The sequence below is a fragment of the Pholis gunnellus genome (genome assembly GCF_910591455.1).
Source record: "Pholis gunnellus genome assembly, chromosome: 17".
NCBI lineage: Eukaryota > Metazoa > Chordata > Actinopteri > Perciformes > Pholidae > Pholis > Pholis gunnellus.
The window spans coordinates 666,244-686,476 of NC_136544.1; the positions used below are offsets into that span (position 1 = coordinate 666,244).

General features: G+C 42.2%; 1 protein-coding gene across 1 annotated transcript; it reads right to left on the minus strand.

Annotated features, from left to right (window-relative positions):
- Window positions 1–496: 496 nt before the first annotated feature.
- rab11fip4a (RAB11 family interacting protein 4 (class II) a) lies at window positions 497–19,787 on the minus strand (the record flags this gene model as incomplete). Its single annotated transcript, XM_079177390.1, has 15 exons — window positions 497–613; window positions 702–845; window positions 1,898–2,044; window positions 2,361–2,498; window positions 3,387–3,468; window positions 4,166–4,306; window positions 4,444–4,547; window positions 4,946–5,054; window positions 5,212–5,247; window positions 6,091–6,225; window positions 7,097–7,258; window positions 9,809–9,972; window positions 14,526–14,611; window positions 14,902–14,989; window positions 19,635–19,787. 15 exons carry the CDS (start codon window positions 19,785–19,787, stop codon window positions 497–499), a joined length of 1,806 nt encoding a protein of 601 aa, XP_079033516.1.
- Window positions 19,788–20,233: the final 446 nt, after the last annotated feature.

The window sequence follows — 20,233 nt, forward strand, 5'->3', positions numbered from 1 at the left end:
CCATTAAACCATACCCTGTTTCTGATACTATTCATGGACGGCATTTTTCAGCAATAGCTATTCAATTTATTAACATTCGGCATTTATCTCTCTATCTCGCGTTTTTTATTGTTGGTGGCGGGATCCGCCATTCCCTCGCTGGATTCAAATTGCCTTCACACGGGCGAGTGATTGACGTGGAAATACACAGCATGTAATCCGGCATCACTGCTAATGCTAATCGACATGTCCCACTGCCGCTGGACCACTTTTACTGTGAAGAAGTTAGGAAGCGCAGGTCGTCTCTAACCCGATCATTCGTCAAATATGCGTCCACAAAACAAGACATGGGAGTATGCAGCATGTACTCGGATGGCAGTTGCACATGCTACCATTATTGACTGACTTGTTTTGCTAAAATCATAAAAGGATTATAACTTTAAAGGTACAAGCTAATATATCAGTTAACGGTCCCCACAACTACAGAAACACAAGCGTGTGTGTGTGTATATGGCGTTTAACTCTTGATCTCCAGGATGGAGGGGTTGTGGTCGAGAATGGCCAGAATGATTTTGTCCATGTACTGCCTTAGACGCAGGTTGATCTCCTCCTGCTCCTTCAAAGCATCGACCAGCTGAGAGAAAGAGAGAGAGGTGCATTAGAAGAGCAGTCGTAACAGATATCCGCATTACATGACGCTCATTCAGCAGCAGCATGCCGACCTCGTCCCTGGACGCGTTGTCGATCTCAGCTGCCAGGCACTGGGCCTTGGTGTGACAGGCAAACAGGTTCTTGGCCTCGTACAAACTCAGACTGAGAATTTGAGCGTTCAGGTCGTCGTTCTGGTCCCGCAGCTTGTGGTTCTCCTAAAGGAAGCGAAAAGAGAGCGGTTCCTTTCAGAGGTGGATTGTGGATGAAAGTCTCGGCTCAGTGCAGTACAGGAGTCGTAACATGCCCATTTTCAGGTTCATTCTTTTGGGGTTTCTAGTAGAACATGTTTACATGCTTTAATGGTCTAACAATCTCTGAATTTACCTGTATTCACACTCCGTGTTAAAAACAGTGTTTAAGCGCCTGTCTCCTTAAGACCCCCTTCAGAGTAAAGTAAGTAATATATAATGCTCCCCATCTCAAATTACCCAAATCACTATACACTTTTGGTGAGATGTGTTATTGAACACCCAAATGTATGATGCAAATACAAGTAAAAAGAGATTTCCTCACTGAGTGGGTCTCTCTCTCTCTCTGTGGATGCGTAGTGTGCTGTGTGACGAGTTTTTTTTACTTCTAAGGAATATTTTAAAAAGGAACTGTTTGACATTTTGGGAAATACTCTTATTTACTTTCTTGCAGAGAGTTGGATGAAAGGATTGATGCCACTCTCGGGTCCGTACAGTAAATATGAAGCTGCAGCCAGCAGCCGGTTAGCTTAGCATAAAGACTGGATACAGTTAGCCTGGCTCTCTCCAAAGGTACACGTCATATCTCCTTTGTTTAAGATAAACCTCAGATACAGTGACATGTACAGGAGGATCCAGGTTCAGATTAAACCACAGGCGAGTTGAGGACATGTGATCATGTGACCCAGACAACACAGGTTTACACCCATTTTAAATCTTAAACCACATCTAAGCTAATGACAGAGCAACAGTCCTTCTATATAAAGAAAACACTGGATTTTAAAACATATCTTTGGTATTTCTGTACTTAAAGTCATTTAGTGGCCAACATATGCACCCGTACTGATCAATAATATCCTGACCAATATATTGTTCAGGCTCGAACAGGTTCAAACTCAAGTCTATGTGTTCCATGTTTGCCGTGCACTCTTTGTGTTGTCAAAACCTAAACCACTTGGGAATGAATAAAGAGAGTGGAAAGTCCCATGAGGAGTGTGTGTGTGTGTGTGTGAGTAAACCTGTTTCAGTCTCTTGACTTCGTGCTCCATTTCGATCTCTCTGGTCCTGGCGTTGAACTCAGAGAGCCCCTTGCCCTGTCCTGGATGCTCCATCTCCAGCTTAAACAGCTGCAGATACTCCAGCTCCCGGCGGAGATCATCAATCAACTGCATAGAAAAGATACAATTCAAAGGAACTCCTTAAATCCTGCAGTGTGGAACTTTAGTCTCCCCCTTCTAAGTAATAACATTGGAGAGACCGAAGCGACGGAGCAGCAGCTAGGAGTATAGAGGAAGCTATGGCGGGAAAGGGATGCACGGGACAACCCTGACCCTGCTGCAGTAAAATGAGGTTTTCTAAAGGGACTCTGGGGCTCGGAAACACTATAAATTGAATGTAACCGACGTTCCTTTATATGTAGAAATCCCACCCTCCAGCTTTAACATTTCCCATGTGACCTCTCTGTAATCTAGAGGGCCTCACCTCCTGCATGGCCACTTTTTCCTTCTGAAACTCGTGGCGGTTTTGCCAGAGCTTGTCCATTATCTTCCGGTAGAGGTCCATCTCATCCTTCAGCCTCAGACCAGTGTCCTCCAGCTTGTCCGTCATCCTCTGCTTCTCCTGCAGAGGAAAGAGGGCGGGAAATCATTGTTGACACATGGAAGGCAAATTAACCACTTCCTCTACTCTCACTTAAAGAGGACATATCATTAAAACTAAATGTTCAGTGCTTGTGTGTATACATTTGGGTATCTGGAGTGGTGACTAACCCACAAACTGTGAAATAAGACAAACTAGTCCGTTTTTTGCTGGGCTGTCTAGATCAGAAAACATGGGATACAACAAACCACTCAGATTCGGCTCTGTCACATGCAGGCTCATTAGAAGACACCGCCCCTCCATCTGAGTATCTCCGCTTACGGCTTATAATAAATAATAAGGTGCGCAATATCTTTCTAGCAAGCCAATCAGAGCAGACAGGGCTTTTTTTAGGAGGGGGTGTTTAAAGAGACAGGTGCTAAAACGGAGGGTGATTACAGGTATATTCAGACAGACAGTAGGAGAAGAATAATGTGTTTATTTAACATTAAATTATGTCAACATGTTCTAGTAGAAACCCCAAAATACAAGTATGAACCTAAAAATGTGTATGACATGTCCCCTTTAAGGTTGTTTATTTTTAAGGTCAAAGAATAATTATGCCTTGTTACAATTTGAAGCTTTGGCCAATAGTTCTAATATCACTCTACTCACCAAAGTAACTGGGACCTGGGAACACAGCAACATTGCTACAACAAATCCGTCTGTAAACTGTGGACTCTTCAAAACAAGGTGGACTAATCTCTAGGTTTTGTTTCAAACCCTCCGGATTGTCCAACTGCTCTGGTTTTTAGCATTCCCAGATGTCCCAGCTTTCTATAATTTGTTACTACAACTGAATGCTGTAATGATGGCCACAACAAACAAAAAAAAGAAGACCCAAGTTGTAATAAAGTAGATCACACTCACCTGGTCCAGTTTCTCAGTCTGCGACTTGAGTCTGCACACGTTTAACTTCATCTCTCCATTCTCTTCTTCTAACAGCTGTACCCTGTGTATGAACACACACACACACACACACACACACACACACACACACACACACACACACACACACACACACACACACACACACACACACACACACACACACACACACACACACACACACACACACACACACACGCAGTTCAGAACTAGAACACCAACAGTACTTTACGTTTTAGACAAGTTCAGTTTTACCTTCACGGTGGTGATACCATGTAACGTAGACTACTGCAGGTCCTGGATCTGTGTTTGTAGCCTAGGACGCTGCTTCAAGCTTGGGTTTACTTTAGCAGCATCTGTATGGAGCTGCAGACTTAATGCTCTCATCGAAATACCAGAAAAAATATGCAGTAACAGCATCCTAACATAGTTTAATTTACCAGGGGAACTATTCTTTTTTTTCAACACCATCAACTCCGAAAACTTCTAAGAAAACTTCAAAAAATGTCTAAGGTTTGAAAAATGGTGTAACCGCAGAAGGAACGGAATTTGCTGCTTGGCTCGTTCAAAGTAAAAGTGCAGAGGGATGAAAATCGTTTGGTTACTTCATTCTGTGGCAGCAGTGTGCAGCTTGAAAAAGCTTCACTTTTGAATAGCATCACTTACATGAGGAGTCAGAACCAAAAGGTGAGCACCAGCACCTCTCAGGGTCTGGATTAAGGTGCGAGTTTCACACCGTGGAGTAGTGTGGAGGACTTTACCTGTTACAGAGCAGGTCTATCTCTACGTTTCTGTCCCTGTCCATCTTGCTGAAAGCCTCCCGGTGCCTCTTGGTCTCCTCCTCCAGACTCTGATCTGCCCTCGTCTCTGCATCCTTCACCTGCTCCTCCAGCTCGTGCACCCTGGGATACACACACAATTAGTGTGAGAGAGAACAGTACAGTTTAACATAGAGGATATAAATGGCTCATAAGGTAACAAAAACATGCAACACACTGGCCCTTAATAAATAAAGGACTCAGTGGTTGTGTTTTCCTACCTGTGTACCAGCTGTGTGTTCGCCTGTTTGAGTTTAGACTTCAGGTCACCGTTGGCCAGACTGTCGCTCTCCAGCTCCGTCACCTTCTTCTCCAGATAACTGACCTGAGGAAGACCACCACACTTAGAGCTAGGGCTGCACCCTAAGACTGTATTTACCAAATATCTTCATTTATAATGTTTACATTCAAGTTCTAAATCAACATTCGTATGCTGCACTGCTGTTTTAATTCATTGTGTTTACAGCCAGTATTTCTACATAGTTGCAGATAAAGATCAGGCTAATATTATTAGTATGAAAAAGCTAAAAGGAATAAAATGTATTCCCCCTAATTTACTACTAATAATACTGAAAAACACAAACTGGTGGCTGCGTGGGATTTCTTCCGACTTGTGTGAACCTTATGACAAACAGACCCCAATGATGCTGCTTATCCTTTTAACTGGCGTTCACCCAAAATTCACAATAACTGCTTCCATTTTTGAGCGTTCGTGTCTTTTACTTTCTCTGTAATGTCGAGGTCGCAGGAGTCGATGCTGTCCGTGAACAGATCCTCTGTGCTGCTGCCCTGGCTGGACCCAAACACACTGTGGTTGGCCTGGAACAGCTGACTGCAGGGAGGAGAGGACGCATTAAAAACCAACAGAGGACAATATTACCTGTTCTACACGGTGATACTGAACCCATCATTGGATTCTATGCAAATGCAGATTCGCTGCATTATTTTCATGTTAAAGAGGTGATTGGTAGGAAAGTTGGGTCACTCACCGACCAAATGCTGTGCTGGTAATCTTTCGGTTAGGGCTGAAACACAAGAGAGAGAGACTGAGTCACACACGACCTGCTGCTACAACAATTATCATGACTTCACACGCTCATCTATAGCTGCTGCTGAAAACCAAAAAAGAAAAGAAACCTCAAAACACACAGACCGATATCTTCTCTTTTACCACTTAGTGTGGCATTTTATTCAACATGTTTTTAATGATGCTTCATGGTTCACGTGTCCATTCAGAATCAGCAGAGGGCAGTACTTTCTCTGCACAGAGCATTTGTTTTTTATCTCTTCCCCTCCACAAGACGATGGACACCACAGGCTCTACTTTCATGAAGCACACTTTTGCCAATTTCGTGAGCCAGGCTCCCTCGGGGCACCTGTGGCGCACGGGCCGGGATCCGGGAAAAAAACGCTCCTTAGGGAGTTATAAGCGGAGCGAGAAGTTCTAAGGGATTCACAATGTGTCGGCCAGTTTGTGTGCAGAAGAAACAGTGTAGAATAATTCATCTGTGGTTCTGTTCTGATGCTGGTTGGACAAAACTAAACCGGCAGATCTGCTGTGCGTAACTGTGGCTGAACAGTGACGTTATCACTCCAGTTCAGAGTCTGCAGATGCAACAGATACCCGCTGCCTTCAGGTGGCTGTATCACTATTACAGTTGGCGAAAAAACTGATCTGCTGTGTGTTTTTTTTCCCCCAAACGGCATTCTCTGCTGCTGTATTGCATCCTACAGAGACACAAAAACCTAGGTCGCTATAGCAACAGCTCATGCCCACCCCTCGATGTGGGTTGCACAGAGGCTGGGATTTGGATGGATGGCTTATGTGAATCTGAGCATTGTTAGATCGGGGGGGCGGGGCATTTTACCTGTTGGCCTTGAGGTTTCGAAGTCGAGCCTCCAGGTCGTTGAGCAGATTCACTTTCTTGCAGCACTGAGAACAGTAGATGTCCAGCAGATCACTGTTATACAGCTGCCGCATCTTCTGAGGAGTCTGGCCAGCACTGCAAACACAAAGAATACATCAATAGATGGAATGCTATGCTAGTAATAGGAAACCTATTGGATATCAAATACAGCTACAACAAACCCTGCAACAACAAATGTGTCACCACAGCGAGACCGGGGCTATAACGATCGAGGAAGATATGTCTGCGATGCTCAGTCCATATATTAGGGACGAAATTAGGAGATTTCTTTATCGTTTTGAATTTCGAGAATAACGTCGAACTATCGAGAATAAAGCAAACATTTCAGTATCAAGGTTGAACTGTCAGTATTAGTGCAAGACTTTTTCATTGAAATGTTGAGAATATAAACAAAATATTGAGAATAAACAGCTAAATTTAGCATTGATGCATATACTGAAATTTTGACTTTATTCTTGATATTTCAACTTTATTCTCACAACAATATGAAATAGATATTTGAGAGGGAGTTATGACCCGTTTAACTTCCTAACACTAGGTCCAAGCAGCATATAATACATTATTAAAACCACTAATGTCAATAAAAACACAATCATTTGTTTCCTCTTCATTTGAATTGTGTGTTTTTGTAAATAACCACTATAGATGACAATAAAGTAAAAGGATAATAGAAGATTTGATGGAAAGTAACCGTAACGGTTGTGAAAAAAGTTAGTCTGGAGCCTTTCTGTCAATTAAAGTTCTTAGACAGGAAATCGGAATAGACAGGTCAGACTTTTCAAAAATCTGAATCGGCCAACTTCAATCAGAAAAGAGAATATGGAACATATCTGACAAGAAAAACGTTATTCTAAGAAACCAAAAAGTGACACTTCCTGTTACGTCTTGTAAAAATGCGCTTCTCAATATGTGATTCAGGGTGTGTGCTTCTGACTCAACCACCGACCTGGAGGGAAGGGAGGATCCCAGGTCTGAGAAGCCATTCGTTCGGGTGTCCTCTTCAGGACAAGGGCTGCTGGGAGTAAAATCCACGTCCTCCCCCTCGCCGTAGTCCTCGAACTGCTCCTCCCCGGAGATGACGGACGCAGATGCTGAGCCAATCAGGTGGCTAGGGTTGTGTGGCAGGAAGTACAGGAAGGGTGGTTATTAAAAAAGAAAAGAAAAAAGAAATAAGAACAATGAACTAGCAGAAGAACCTCTTCTGAAGAAGAGAAGAAGTAAAACAGATTAATCATATAGCTCCTGACATTCACTTATAAACACTAATTGGCCCAATAATTCCATAGACTGTATATAATATACAGTAAAGCTGATTCCGATTATAAAGATGGACATAAAAGCTCCCCAGAAGCTCGCCAATACTTCTTGATTGCCCCCTGGTGGTTGGCTGCAGTCAGTGTGCAAAATAGGGGGGGGTATGGAGCTAAATCCAGGTCAAAAGTTTTGTTCATTTGAAAAAAAAATCTGAACCTGAAAGTTCAAGTTGTGGTCTTGAACATTGAAAAATACAGCAATGTATTCAAAATAAAAATAAGTGAATGAAATTTTTTTTTGGGTTGAATATAATTTTGATTCCGTTCTAGAATTATTTTGAATACATTTTTTTTTTTCGTTTTTCCCTTTCACATATTTGTGTTCTTATGTTTTCAGATTCAAATCTTTTTTTTTTCAGATTCACATCTTTTTTTTTCGGTTTCAAATCTTTTTTTCACTTTCAGATCTTTTTTTTCAGTTCAGACTTTTGACCCTGATCTAGCGTGGGGGGCGTGGTATCAACTGAGAGGGGCGTGTCATCATGAGTGACAGCATAACGAAGAAGGCCGAGGCAGCTAGTAGAGGCACTTCCTGCTGCTAGCTCCCCTGCCGTGTGTGTGAGAGGAGCCGCGGCAGTTTAGCCTTTATTTGTCGTTATTTGACAATATGTAACAATACATTAAGGTCCTTCAAAAATCACATGATGGAAATGCTACTTCCAGGGAGTACAACGTTGACTACTGCTAACATCCTTAAACTATGCACTTTCTGCACCCAGAGATAGTACATATTGAAGAGCAGCGTCATTGACCCATTTGGCCACAAGAGAAAGTTTACCTTTAATGAGCGCTTCTGTCAGCAGTAAACTAATGCAGGAAACATACATGTTTTATTTATCACCACAGGTAGAGAGATGTTTTCCTCTGTTTCTTTTTGAAAATATATTTTTCTGAATTTATGAATCCATTGTGCAATGAAATGTGTTAGCATAGCCGTTCATTCACCCCGGTTTGGTCTGCTGGTGTAGTTGCCATGGCAACAAGTGCCAACTGATGTTAGCCTAGCTTAGTTTAATAAAAACGAGTAGCCATACTATTACAATTCGGCATTTTTTTACTAAACCAATTACAACTACCAACAGTCATACCTTCAAGGACCTTAATGTATTGTTACATATTGTCAAATAACGACAAATAAAGGCTAAACTGCCGCGGCTCCTCTCACACACACGGCAGCTGAGCTAGCGGCAGGAAGTGCCTCTACTAGCTGCCGCTGACACATTTTGAGCCTTTCTCGCGGACGCCATCGCAAGGATACTACGCTGCGTTCACAGTGGTGTGTGGAAGTGCGAAACGTCAGATATTAAAGTGTGGTTGTTGAACGGCCCAATATGGCATAGTTTATTGCTCTTTTACTGTGATTCGTGCCAAGTAGAGGCTAAAACAGCTTGCTAAACAGAACTTTGTCACTAGTGTAATTCTTTTTACTTGCAATCACGTGAATATGGTGTATAGAAAGTGTTGAATCATAATTCTCGCGTTGCCCACGTTACCTGAAGGCAACGTGGTTTGAGGACGGTCCTCGGCCTTCTTCGTTATGCTGTCACTCATGACGACACGCCCCTCTCAGTTGATACCACGCCCCCCACGCTAGATCAGGGTCAAAAGTCTGAACTGAAAAAAAAGATCTGAAAGTGAAAAAAAGTTTTGAAACCGAAAAAAAAAAGATTTGAAACCGAAAAAAAAAAGATGTGAATCTGAAAAAAAAAGATTTGAATCTGAAAACATAAGAACACAAATATGTGAAAGTGAAAAACGAAAAAAATAAAATGTATTCAAAATAATTCTAGAACGGAATCAAAATTATATTCAACCCAAAAAAAAATTTCATTCACTTATTTTTATTTTGAATACATTGCTGTATTTTTCAATGTTCAAGACCACAACTTGAACTTTCAGGTTCAGATTTTTTTTTCAAATGAACAAAACTTTTGACCTGGATTTAGCTCCATGGGGGGGGGGGGGGGTCTAGGATTACCCTTCAGACGTCCTGAAAGCCACATTGGGAAAATTTCCGGGAGTCTCTAAAATCATAAGACAATTATTTGTAACTTGCAATTGTCAACAGAATGTCTTTTAATGCCCGGCAGTTTTCATTATTCAAATTGCAAGACATTTATTAACATGTAGGAATAGTGAGTGCAAGAGACGATTTGTCATTTTAGGTAGTTATCACGCTGATATATGTTCAGGAGATCATTTTTCTGATAGGTTTGGTTTCAACTAGTTATTGTGTATCGGGGAATATTTTGGCTTCACTTTTCTGTCCCCACTTCCTGGATGGACAGGTGGTCCGTTTCACACATACAGTCTGTAGCCCACTCCCTTGTGTCGCTGGGACTGACCCGTGTCGCCTCGTTGGATGCAAGGAGCTGGAACCGTTGCCGTTTTCGGCGCTGCTGTCCATGTCGCACTCCCCGTCTGCGCCGCAGCCTTCGCCGTATACACTGCATTCTGGGTAGGAGCGCGTGCACATGATAATGGGAGGGCCCAGCTTGGCCTCACCGTTCTACACACACAAAAAAACAAAAATGAAACATTAGCAACGTCAACGTCAACGTCACAGCGCACTGAAGAGGCAGGTAGAGAACTCACTGCTCTTTTGTGGACAGGGTATAGCGTCATTCAGTACTAAGACAACACATTTTACACTTGAAGGTAACATCTAATTCTTTTGCAATCACAGTGCAACTAGCAGTAAAACCCAAGATATATCAGGGTACTCTGGTCCTGGTATTTGGTACTGGATATTGAAGACAAGCTTTTTTTCTAATTTCTCAGTTTGTACATCCTCGGTTCCTTTCCTCGCCACCTCTCCTCACGTCTTAGTCCCTTCCACCTGAGATGAGAGCCGAGGAGGCGACAAAGAGAGAGAGACAAAATGAGACATATTTGCCTCGGAGCCGTCGTTTTAAAGCAGAGTCGAGTGGTACAGCTGTGCATTCTTTTGTTATACAGCTGTATTTCATAATCTCCATCTGATGAGCATAACGGTACTAATATAAACATACTCTAACCTTTAAGTGCATTAGACAGACTAATGTACAATATTTCAAAATATAGAATATACTTTAATGTCCCTGTGAGAAAATGTGTTCTTCGTTATTGTCTTTGGGATTAATAAACAGCTTAGTGACTGCTAAAGAAAGAATTTAGAACTAGAATTACCACCTCACAGTGGATGTTTGAATCCACGTCTGTCCAAAATGTCACCACTTTGTCATTTTACCCTATTAGACATTTGTGTGAAATTGTCGTAATGAGCATACGCATTTTGTGAGGTCCTAGTGACCTTTGACCACCAAAAATGTCATTTCGTCCTCAAGTCCGACTTGACGTTTGTGCCAAATTTGAAGGAATTCGCTCAAGATCCTAAAATGTCACAACAATGGTACAAACGTGAGGTCACAGTGACCTTGACCTTTGACCTCCAAAAGCTTACCAGTTCATCCTCGATGTTTGTGCCAAATACTTGTGCCGAGAAATTCCCTGCAGGTGTTGCTGTGAATGTCACATTCATGACAAAGTGCTTGTTTTATCATTTACTGAGGATCGGAGACTTTATCATCTATGCTTTCATTACAAACAGAAACCATGTTGTAGAGCATTTTACCCTTGCAAAAACAATCTACAGCATTATCAATAATGTGTAAATATTAAAAGTCTTACATTACATCTAGATTTCCTTTCCTGTCTCTTCAGTTAAACACTCCCTGAGACAGATGTGACACCTTTTACATTGAATCATAGGACGTCAAGAAGCGAAACTCTCTGGCCTTAAACCTTGTTAGAGCAGCAATAAGATATAGTGACAGCTTAAACCGCATATGATCAAATATGTCTAGCAATAGAAGACACCGTGGGATATTACAGCGCACCTCCAGCATTTGACCTGGAGATTTATCAGAAACAGAGTGGGATGTCGTGCCTCAGATCTGTTTGTCATCAATTATGCAAGTGCCTGTCTGGCTTCACCCAACTGAGGTGCCAGGGCAGATGCACACCCCGTGTCACATGTGCGCGCGCACACACATACACACTAATGCACATGCACAAACAGGTCCAGATGCAATTACAAAATAGGTGCTTTCCTCCGGTTTGTAATTGAGATTGTGGTTTGTGTTTTATATTTGTGTGTGTGTGTGTGTGTGTGTGTGTGGATGTGGACACGTACACACACGCACGCACAACCACTGAGTAAGCTTTCATTCATCAATTATACACATGTTTTTGTCTGAGATGAAGAGGAGTGTGTGGAGATTTGGATTCCTGACAAAGAGTAAATGAGGAATTCCTCGGTGCTGTATCTGAATTCCACTGTCATCAATAACTGAGCTCCTGTGTGAATCCAAACACCATAACCGATAAGAACCATCAAGGTGGCAGATGCCCCGCCCCCAACAGGTGCAACTGAACCGAGAGCAGAGTGAGGAAGATGTCAATCAGGCAGAGTCTGCACACACCTGAGAAGAGACCTAATCAGCCAAATGAAGTGGAAACAGCTGTGTGCACACAGAGCGTACAGGAACATTAGAAGTAGTATGATTATTGAAATAAATGCAACCACTGGCATTTTACCTACAGGACTTTAACATTAAGAAACAAAGAGCAGTGGTGAAGAAGACCACTCACCTTCACCTGCATTCTATCAAACTAGCTAAAAATATTTAATCCTAAGTGGATCCACACACACCGGCAGCAAATGACGTTAAGCATCACTTTAAATCATCCTGTTTCTGTGTGTAAACGTACTGAATGCTCTTTTCATTTAAGTAAGATGCAATATTCTCCCTGAGACACGTGTGTGTGTGTGTGTGTGTGCGTTCAAAACAACGTACGGTATCTGTCATCGTGGAGGTGGGACCAAAATCCACTGTATTCCTGAAGCTGGAAGGCTCACACACACATGTTTCACTGCAGCTCACCATTCACATTTGAAAACACACCGCTGCTTCAGCAGGGACAAAGCCACACCTCCATCTCTCTCTCTCTCTCTCTCTCTCTCTCTCTCTCTCTCTCTCTCACGCTCTCTCTCGCTCTCTCTCTCGCCCTCTCTCTCTCTCTTGTTCCTAAGCAACTGTTCAGCTGGGCTGATCTCTTGTGGAGAGGACTACACACAGCAACTTGTGATATATTGCACATTCATCGATATTGTAATCGATGATGGTACTGTAAATACTCAAGACAAACATGTTAGTGAATAAATTAAAATCTGAGTTTTATGGAAGACAATTTCTGCGCCAGCAAAAAAAAAAAAAAGATGTCATCTTAAAAATTGTGATACTGAATGGCAACATTTTGAAATAGGAAGCATACTATTTAGTAAGTGAATTACTATCTCATAATCCCAAAAAAAGAATATAAAGATTCAGAAATGTTACGAAATAATGAAAAAACTCAATTAAAAAAATCTCTGCTGGGGAGAGCGACTACCTTACTTTGCCTGCTGCAAAAACAACTAATAATAATTTTATTTAATGGCCAATCCCCACTGAAAGCTTGTGAGAAGCTTCTTTGACATCCGTCACTTGCATGTCAGAACAAGAAGAGCTTCCATTTTATTAAATGTATCAATCCTCACTAACTGTGTGAGACGCGCGTCTGGCTTTTTTGTTAGTTTTGTTGTGTTTAGTGAAGCGAAATCTACAAAGAAAGCTGTTTAAATAACAAAAATCTCACGCTGTGTTTTCAACGTATTAACCGTATCCACATTGGTTGTTTAAGGCTCCCAGTCTGTCTGTGAGCTCACCTGTTTCTCTACAGGAAGGTTCCCCTCACTCTCTACGGTGGGCGAGGAAATAAAATCAATTTATCAATATGAACATTTGATTTCTTCCCGTGGAGCCGACATAAAGAAATATTTGGGTTCAGTAAATGTCTGAAGGCCGGTTAGCACGCCGCTGTCCACTCAGCTCCCCGGGAGCTGCTGCTGACAGACGGAGTCGGTGTGGAGTGGATGACAGAACGCTTACTCGGCGCTCACATCGACGAGTCAACATTATGACGTACTTACTCTTCACGTTAAACTTAACACAACCATGAGAAACCATGTCCACATTTTGAGGTTTCTACTCATCTGTTTGACTTCAATAAGTATCTAATTCTATTGACTGGCCATAGGTAATGAGTCTGTCCCGTACAGAAACACTGAAAGGATTATCCAGACTGTTTACAGTGTAGCTTAGTCCATCCACACAGCTTCCACTGAAAATATATGAAGGCCTGTAAAGATCTGTGTTGTTTTACATTCTGCTTTATTCCAATCACGTTCTCACTCCTAACTGGTCGAATACAGACGCATGGTCAGTGGCCCAACACTTCAAACGATGACGCTCTTGTTTCCTCTGGTGTCAGTTTCCGCTCATTTCATGTAAACATCTCTTTTCAAAATCAACTTCCAACGGAGGTTTACTTATGTAAAAATACTGCTTGGTTAGGTTTAGGTAAAAATAAGTATGGTTGTTCCTTAACTGTCATTAAAAGTATCAAAATTAAAATAAGTCAATGTTGACACCAGACACCTGGGTGAAAGTCCTGTGCATCCAACCTCACTTCCTCTCCAATGCAGCTTTCTCAATCTTTCTACTACGTCATTTGATCTGGCCGTCTTAAACTGACGCCGGTGGGTTTACGTTGGAGTTAGTTGAAAGCCCGGTTCGTTCCGGAGAGGCGCTAAAGGGCACCGAGGGGCGTCAGTATCAAACGCCGAGGGGCACTGACCAAGCGGTAGTAGTGAATGAGTTTGGAGTGAGAGAAGGGTTTGCGGTTACTGCACACCCAGACATGAGATGAGACATTGGGTGGAGCTAAGCTGGGAATCAAATTTGCATCTGTCCTGAGAGGCAAACTTTGAAATGCTGATGAACCCCAAACGCAAACACTACAAACACAAACAAAGAGCCGACAGAGATGTGAAGAGGGACCGGTGGAGAATCTGACTCTCCAATGTGGCCAGTCAATCAATTTGTGCACAATGACCAAAAGGCATCAGTACCTTCTAACCCCCCCCCCCCCCTCTTCTTGAGTATATATCCGTTTTCGTTAAACTGCATAAGACTGTACCTGGTAAATGTAACCATTGTCAGTCACAGACTGGTTGGAGGTAACGCCGCGAGGACCCACAGCCATCTTCAGGATCTCCTCACAACCTGGCAGAAACAAAGAAAGAAAAGGTAGAAACAAACTAAAATACAGTACACTACACCTCAGGAAGGTTATCGACAGTTTAAGGAACAGTTCAACATTTTGGGGGATACGCTCATTCACTTTTTGGCTGAGAGTTGGATGAGAAGATGGACACCACCCTCATGCCTGTGATGTAAAGATGAGGCAACAGCAGTTAGCTTAGCTTAGCATAAAGACTGGACACAGGGCGAAGCCGCTAGCTCTCTGCTGAACCTCTTTGGTCCATCAGTTACATGTACTGTGCATTTCTCACCTTTAATGGCGAACACTCCGTGGCAGAAGTCTTTGAAGTTGATCTTCCCATGTGCGTTGGGATCCAGGTACCTGGTTAACTTCTTCACCTGCAGGAGACAAGAGAGATCTTTACAACACGATGCTGCGCCCTCTATTCTTAGACTCTGGGCAGAAAACAACAGGGGCATTAGGCATCAGTTCAGCCCACCCTCTTCCCCGCACATTGAATAGGCCTATGACTCTAAAATGGGTTGTGATTTTTAGCCCTGCTGACTCTATGGATGTTAATGTCGCTTGGTTGGTTTGAATCTCTCCCGCTTTCATCCTTTACACATTTATTCACTTAGAGAATGCCAACACTATGAATATGTCCAAAGAAGTCTGTCTAAGTGTCTACTGTTAAATTGTTAAAAAACATTTTTAACAATTCAGAGCGTAACACCCCTCTGTGTGACCCTCACGTTTCTGCAGGCTTACTGACATTGCATTCTTTTGTTACATATAGCTTTGAATAAAGGATCTAGTCCTAGCTTTCACATTATTGATCACCTTACCGATTAGCTTACTTTGGTTATCAATTTGGCTGATTGGGTGTTCCCATTTGAAAAACCCAGAGAAGAAGGCATATGGAGTCGACCTTCACCTCACTGCGTACGTGCACTGTCAGGTGCTATTTTGTTTTAGTTGTGGCATAAAGTTGCCTACATGTCCCCTAGCGCACTGAGCACTGCTGACAACGCCATCCAGCCTCCCCTCAAGCCCCTCTCTGTCCCTTCATCAATGCTCTGCACAATTCGATGTGGCCTCTCCTTTGGTTGGAATAACGCTACACAGTGTGACTGTAGCAGAAGATTACGGCTCCGACTCTGACAGCCGTGCTCAGAGCAGGAGGAGGGAATACCATCGGACACGCGATTTGGTGGGAGACGGTTTCTGAGCATGGATAAATAGATCAAAGTTATATACTGTGGATCAACCTGTGCTAAACAGGCATCTACATGTTATCTCTCTCTCTCACACACACACACACACACACATCCCACAGTTTAGTGTCACATCATCACACGGGCTTAACACTGCTACATCAAACACCTCCAGAGGCTTTCATGTCAGGCAAGCAGAAGCCAGTTTCAACCCACCCTTAATACTATACATCTGAAACTCTATTAGTTTGTTATGTCTCTAATGTCTTATAATGAAATATGTACATGTGTGGAGTGTCAGTGGACGGTTGGACTGGATTAGGAATCTCTTCACCTCCAGCAACGATCAAACAAACGCAAGTTCAAATACAGTTTTCAGCCCAGACCTTCAGAGGCGCTGTCCACTTGAAAATATGCCTCTGTAAGCATTATCCCCCTTTTCATGATCAATTAATCCGCCAAATATTTTCTCAATGAATCAGCTCATGTCAGAAAACTGTGAAAAATATTCGTCAACTGTCCTATGACCATCAGTTGGTTTTCTAATTACATAAAACAGAGAAATACGTTTAAAAGTCTAAAATAATAATAATATTTAAGAGTACATTTTAAATGTACACAAATTGTAGGGCTAAAATTTGCAAGACAAAACCCGAATGATGTGTTCTTACAAAAAAGATGTTTTGGCAGAAAAATAACAGAAATAAACATTTGTATAAAATACTTTATATGTGCATTTGTAGGCTACTGTAATGTGTGCATGCATGCAGTATGGGGCAGTGTGGTGAGGTAAACATGAATAAAGATGGTATTTCATAATGTACGCTCGCTGCAGTCAACTAATCGCCATGGAAACGGATGCTTCTGGATGTGTCATTGTTTTCCAAAAGAAACAAAATTACAAGCGCTGGTGCAGTGAGTGCCGTCTCACAGGCGGATCATTTCATTACTTATTAACCGACCAATCCGCTCATAAGTCTCCTCCAGAAGCTCTCATTGCCATGGTGACAAAGAACACAGGGATGAGAGGAGCTGCGGGAGGGGGGGGGGGGGGGGGGGGGCAGCTACCTCCGAGTTATTTTTAGTAGAAGTGTGTTCGGGGTGCTCAGCTCAGCCGCCATGACAGCTTAAAGGAAAATCTACTGTCACTGTTGGATGTTGTTTATCTGTGGTACTCAGTGCGTCCTCCTCTCCCTCTGAGTCCCGTCTCCTCACCGGCTTTCATTTCTTTCTCTTCCAAGCTCCTGTTTTGCACAGCAATCTAAATAACCGAGTGTGACTAAACACAGTTACTCCAACACAAGTATGACAACTGGCTGCTAGTCTTCTTGGAAGCGAATTGCCATGAACTACGGAAGTGGTGCTCCAGCATATACTTCACATTATTGATCATCTTGTCCTAAGGCCTAACACATTTCCAAGTCTTACATGCAGCCACTGGTTTGATTATTGTCAGTAGGGTATGGAAATCAACTTGAAGCCTGCTTGTGAGGGTATAGGTAAATTCAGATAACCAATGAAAATAGAGACAGTATTTGGTTCCAAATCTTAGAATATGATAAAATGGTAGATTAGCAAGCTGTAGAATCATGGAATAAGCAATCAAATGATGACTCGGGGGTTAGTGTTGACCACTAGCAACCCTGCTAGCCCCGGGTTCAGTACCACAGAGAGAGCCGTCAGCCCCAAAAGGGCAAATCAGATCCAACATTTAGATATCTGGAGTCCCTGTGGCGCTGATATATGCAACCCCAATATCTTTTCAGGGTTTTTTTGGGGGGGGGGGGTTTATAAAGGACAAAAGCCTACCCTACATATGTAGTGGATATTATTCATCCTCATCCTCTGTTGTGTTTCAGAATGATGAAGAGAGTTGGAGAACAATTCAATACAAAACAGTATGTTGACTTGATTTTTTTCCATGTTTTTCTCAAATGATGTACAGAGTTTTAGATATTCTATTATCAAATGTATTGAAGAACAGAGTATATAGTTGTAGGGGGATGAGGATGAATAATATCCACTACATAGTGTATATATATATATATAGTTCCTAGGTTTGGGCTGAGCCCTGAATGTTTACACTCTCTGGCTCCGCCCCTGAACCTTACTGCATCTGCAACATAAACCATTGGACTTTATCGACTGCGTGTTGACATTCAGAATCTAAAGTGACATTGCCCGCTTGGTTCAGTACCATGACCTTTACAATGTTCAATCTAAGGTGAGAGAAACAACATGGAAACATAGCGAGATAGTTTGGCGGTGATGTGAACTGCAATAACTACAGAAAGCCTGAAAGCCCCGACGCAGGGTTGCCAGATGAATCTAAGAGCATCACAAGATGATGACCCAGGCAGGGATCTAAGGAGAAAAATAAATACTGCTAAATCCCACAACAAGCTGTTTGTTCTTTGATGCAATACTGAGTAGTCTGTGAGTTTTTCCTCTCCAGGCTTCTGTAATTATGAACCAATCCAAGAGGAATAAAATCTCTCTTTAACTCCGGTGTTCATAACTTATAGAACACGCAACCTGCAACAACGGGTCACAGGGAGATATTGCTTCAGAGTTAACGGCCACAAGCAAAGTAATGTTGGGAAGTACTGCCCAAAATTATGGAAGACGAGAACAGTACTAGAATTATTTATTTTTTTCCGAGATCACCGGTATTTTGTTATCTCCAGAAAACGCGATATTCAACTTGTTATCTCGAGAGAACTAAAGGTTAACATTCAATCGGGCCGGATCAAGCTGACCACAGACTATATGTAAAAAAGCCTGTATATAAAAAGTCTATATATACAGTCTATGGAGCTCACTGTCTGCTTCACTCTTGTGAAAGATTTCCACCAACTTTATCTCAACATCAATATTAATCATGATGGAGAATATTTTCTGGAAAATCAATCAATAAACTGTTTATTGGTGGTATAAGCAGACAGGAATATTTGTTTCCAGTTAATTGAGGGAATTAATCAAATATTACAGAGATCATATAAAAAAATCGAATATGGTCGTTAAGCAGCATTTTTTTATTGATTTGCAGAATCGCCCTCAATGGCCGAGGGTATAAAAGTGATACATAGCACCACATAAACGGTAGTATCTTAGATTATGAAAATCTATTTACCGCTGATGCTTTTAGTCACTGTGATGTTTTCTGTAGTACACAGTGTAGATGTGCTCGATCACAGTTTGATGTCACAAGATACATTAGGCCAATGATGGATGGAGGGGTCTACATCACCAATATGCTGGAAAAAGACCAAAAGCATTTGGTGTGTTAGCATAAACGTAACACTGCAATGTACACAATAGTGTGGTAGAGGTTTATTATAGGAATACCTCTGCTGAAAAAAATTGTTTAGTTGTAGGCTTGGTGGGCTTCTGTGTAAGGCTCTTTCACCTTGCCTCTCTAGTGTTAATAAGCAGGAACCCTTAATTATTATTAATAATATTTATATTATATATACTAATATGTATTAAGTATTAATAATAATAGCTGGAACGTTTAAATATGCGTATGACACATGAGAAAATGAAGAGGTAGCATGACAGGTCGTTATATCTGTCATATAGCAGCACACCGAAGCAGTAATATGCTAATAGCTAGCTAATGTCCAGCTAATGTCACTAAAAGCTAACACCTCTAACACACCTGTGACATTTAAAAACGGAGAGGCAGGTGGCCTGTTGTTGCCAGGAGCTCGTACGGTCCATAATTCGTCACATGTTAATAATTAACCTTATCAACATGTCGGTTGAGCGACCACAGGCGTGTTACGGAGCTACCTGTCTGTGGTTACCCTCTCTCAGCCGCTCTCACCTCGTCTCCTTGACCGAACTGAAGACCGAGGTCCACCAAGTGCTCCACCCGGATGAAGCCGTCAGCATCCTCGTCGCACACGTCGAAAACCTCCTTGAGCCTCCTCAGAAACTGCAGGAGTTGCTCTTGGTCGGTAACGGCATGTCCTTCCATTGTAGGGCTTGGCTTCGTCGGCGGATGTTTTTTTGTCTCCTGTTAAAGAATTGCTTTGGTGGTGGTCGCCATCATCGTTCTCGCCGTCCTCGGCTGCTGTTGCTGTGGCACAAGCAGCACCGCTTATTGGAGATGCGCGAGAAGTTACGGAAAAGGACGATGATTTACGACTAGGGCACGAGGCGTTTCGTCAAAATCCAGCTGCCGATTAATAATCTAGATTCCAGGTGCGTTACCAACCGCCGAAATAACATTGAGCGGCTGCTTCCATCACCTACAATGCCTTTTGTCACAGATAACTTTCCGCTACGCAGCAACCGATGAAAGCAACGTATTAAACTGTATGGGACTCCATTTCTTGAAATAGATGAATAAATAATTAATGAAATGCTGGGAATAACGATTACATATGTAAAACAATCGTCTCTACTACGGTTTAACTACTT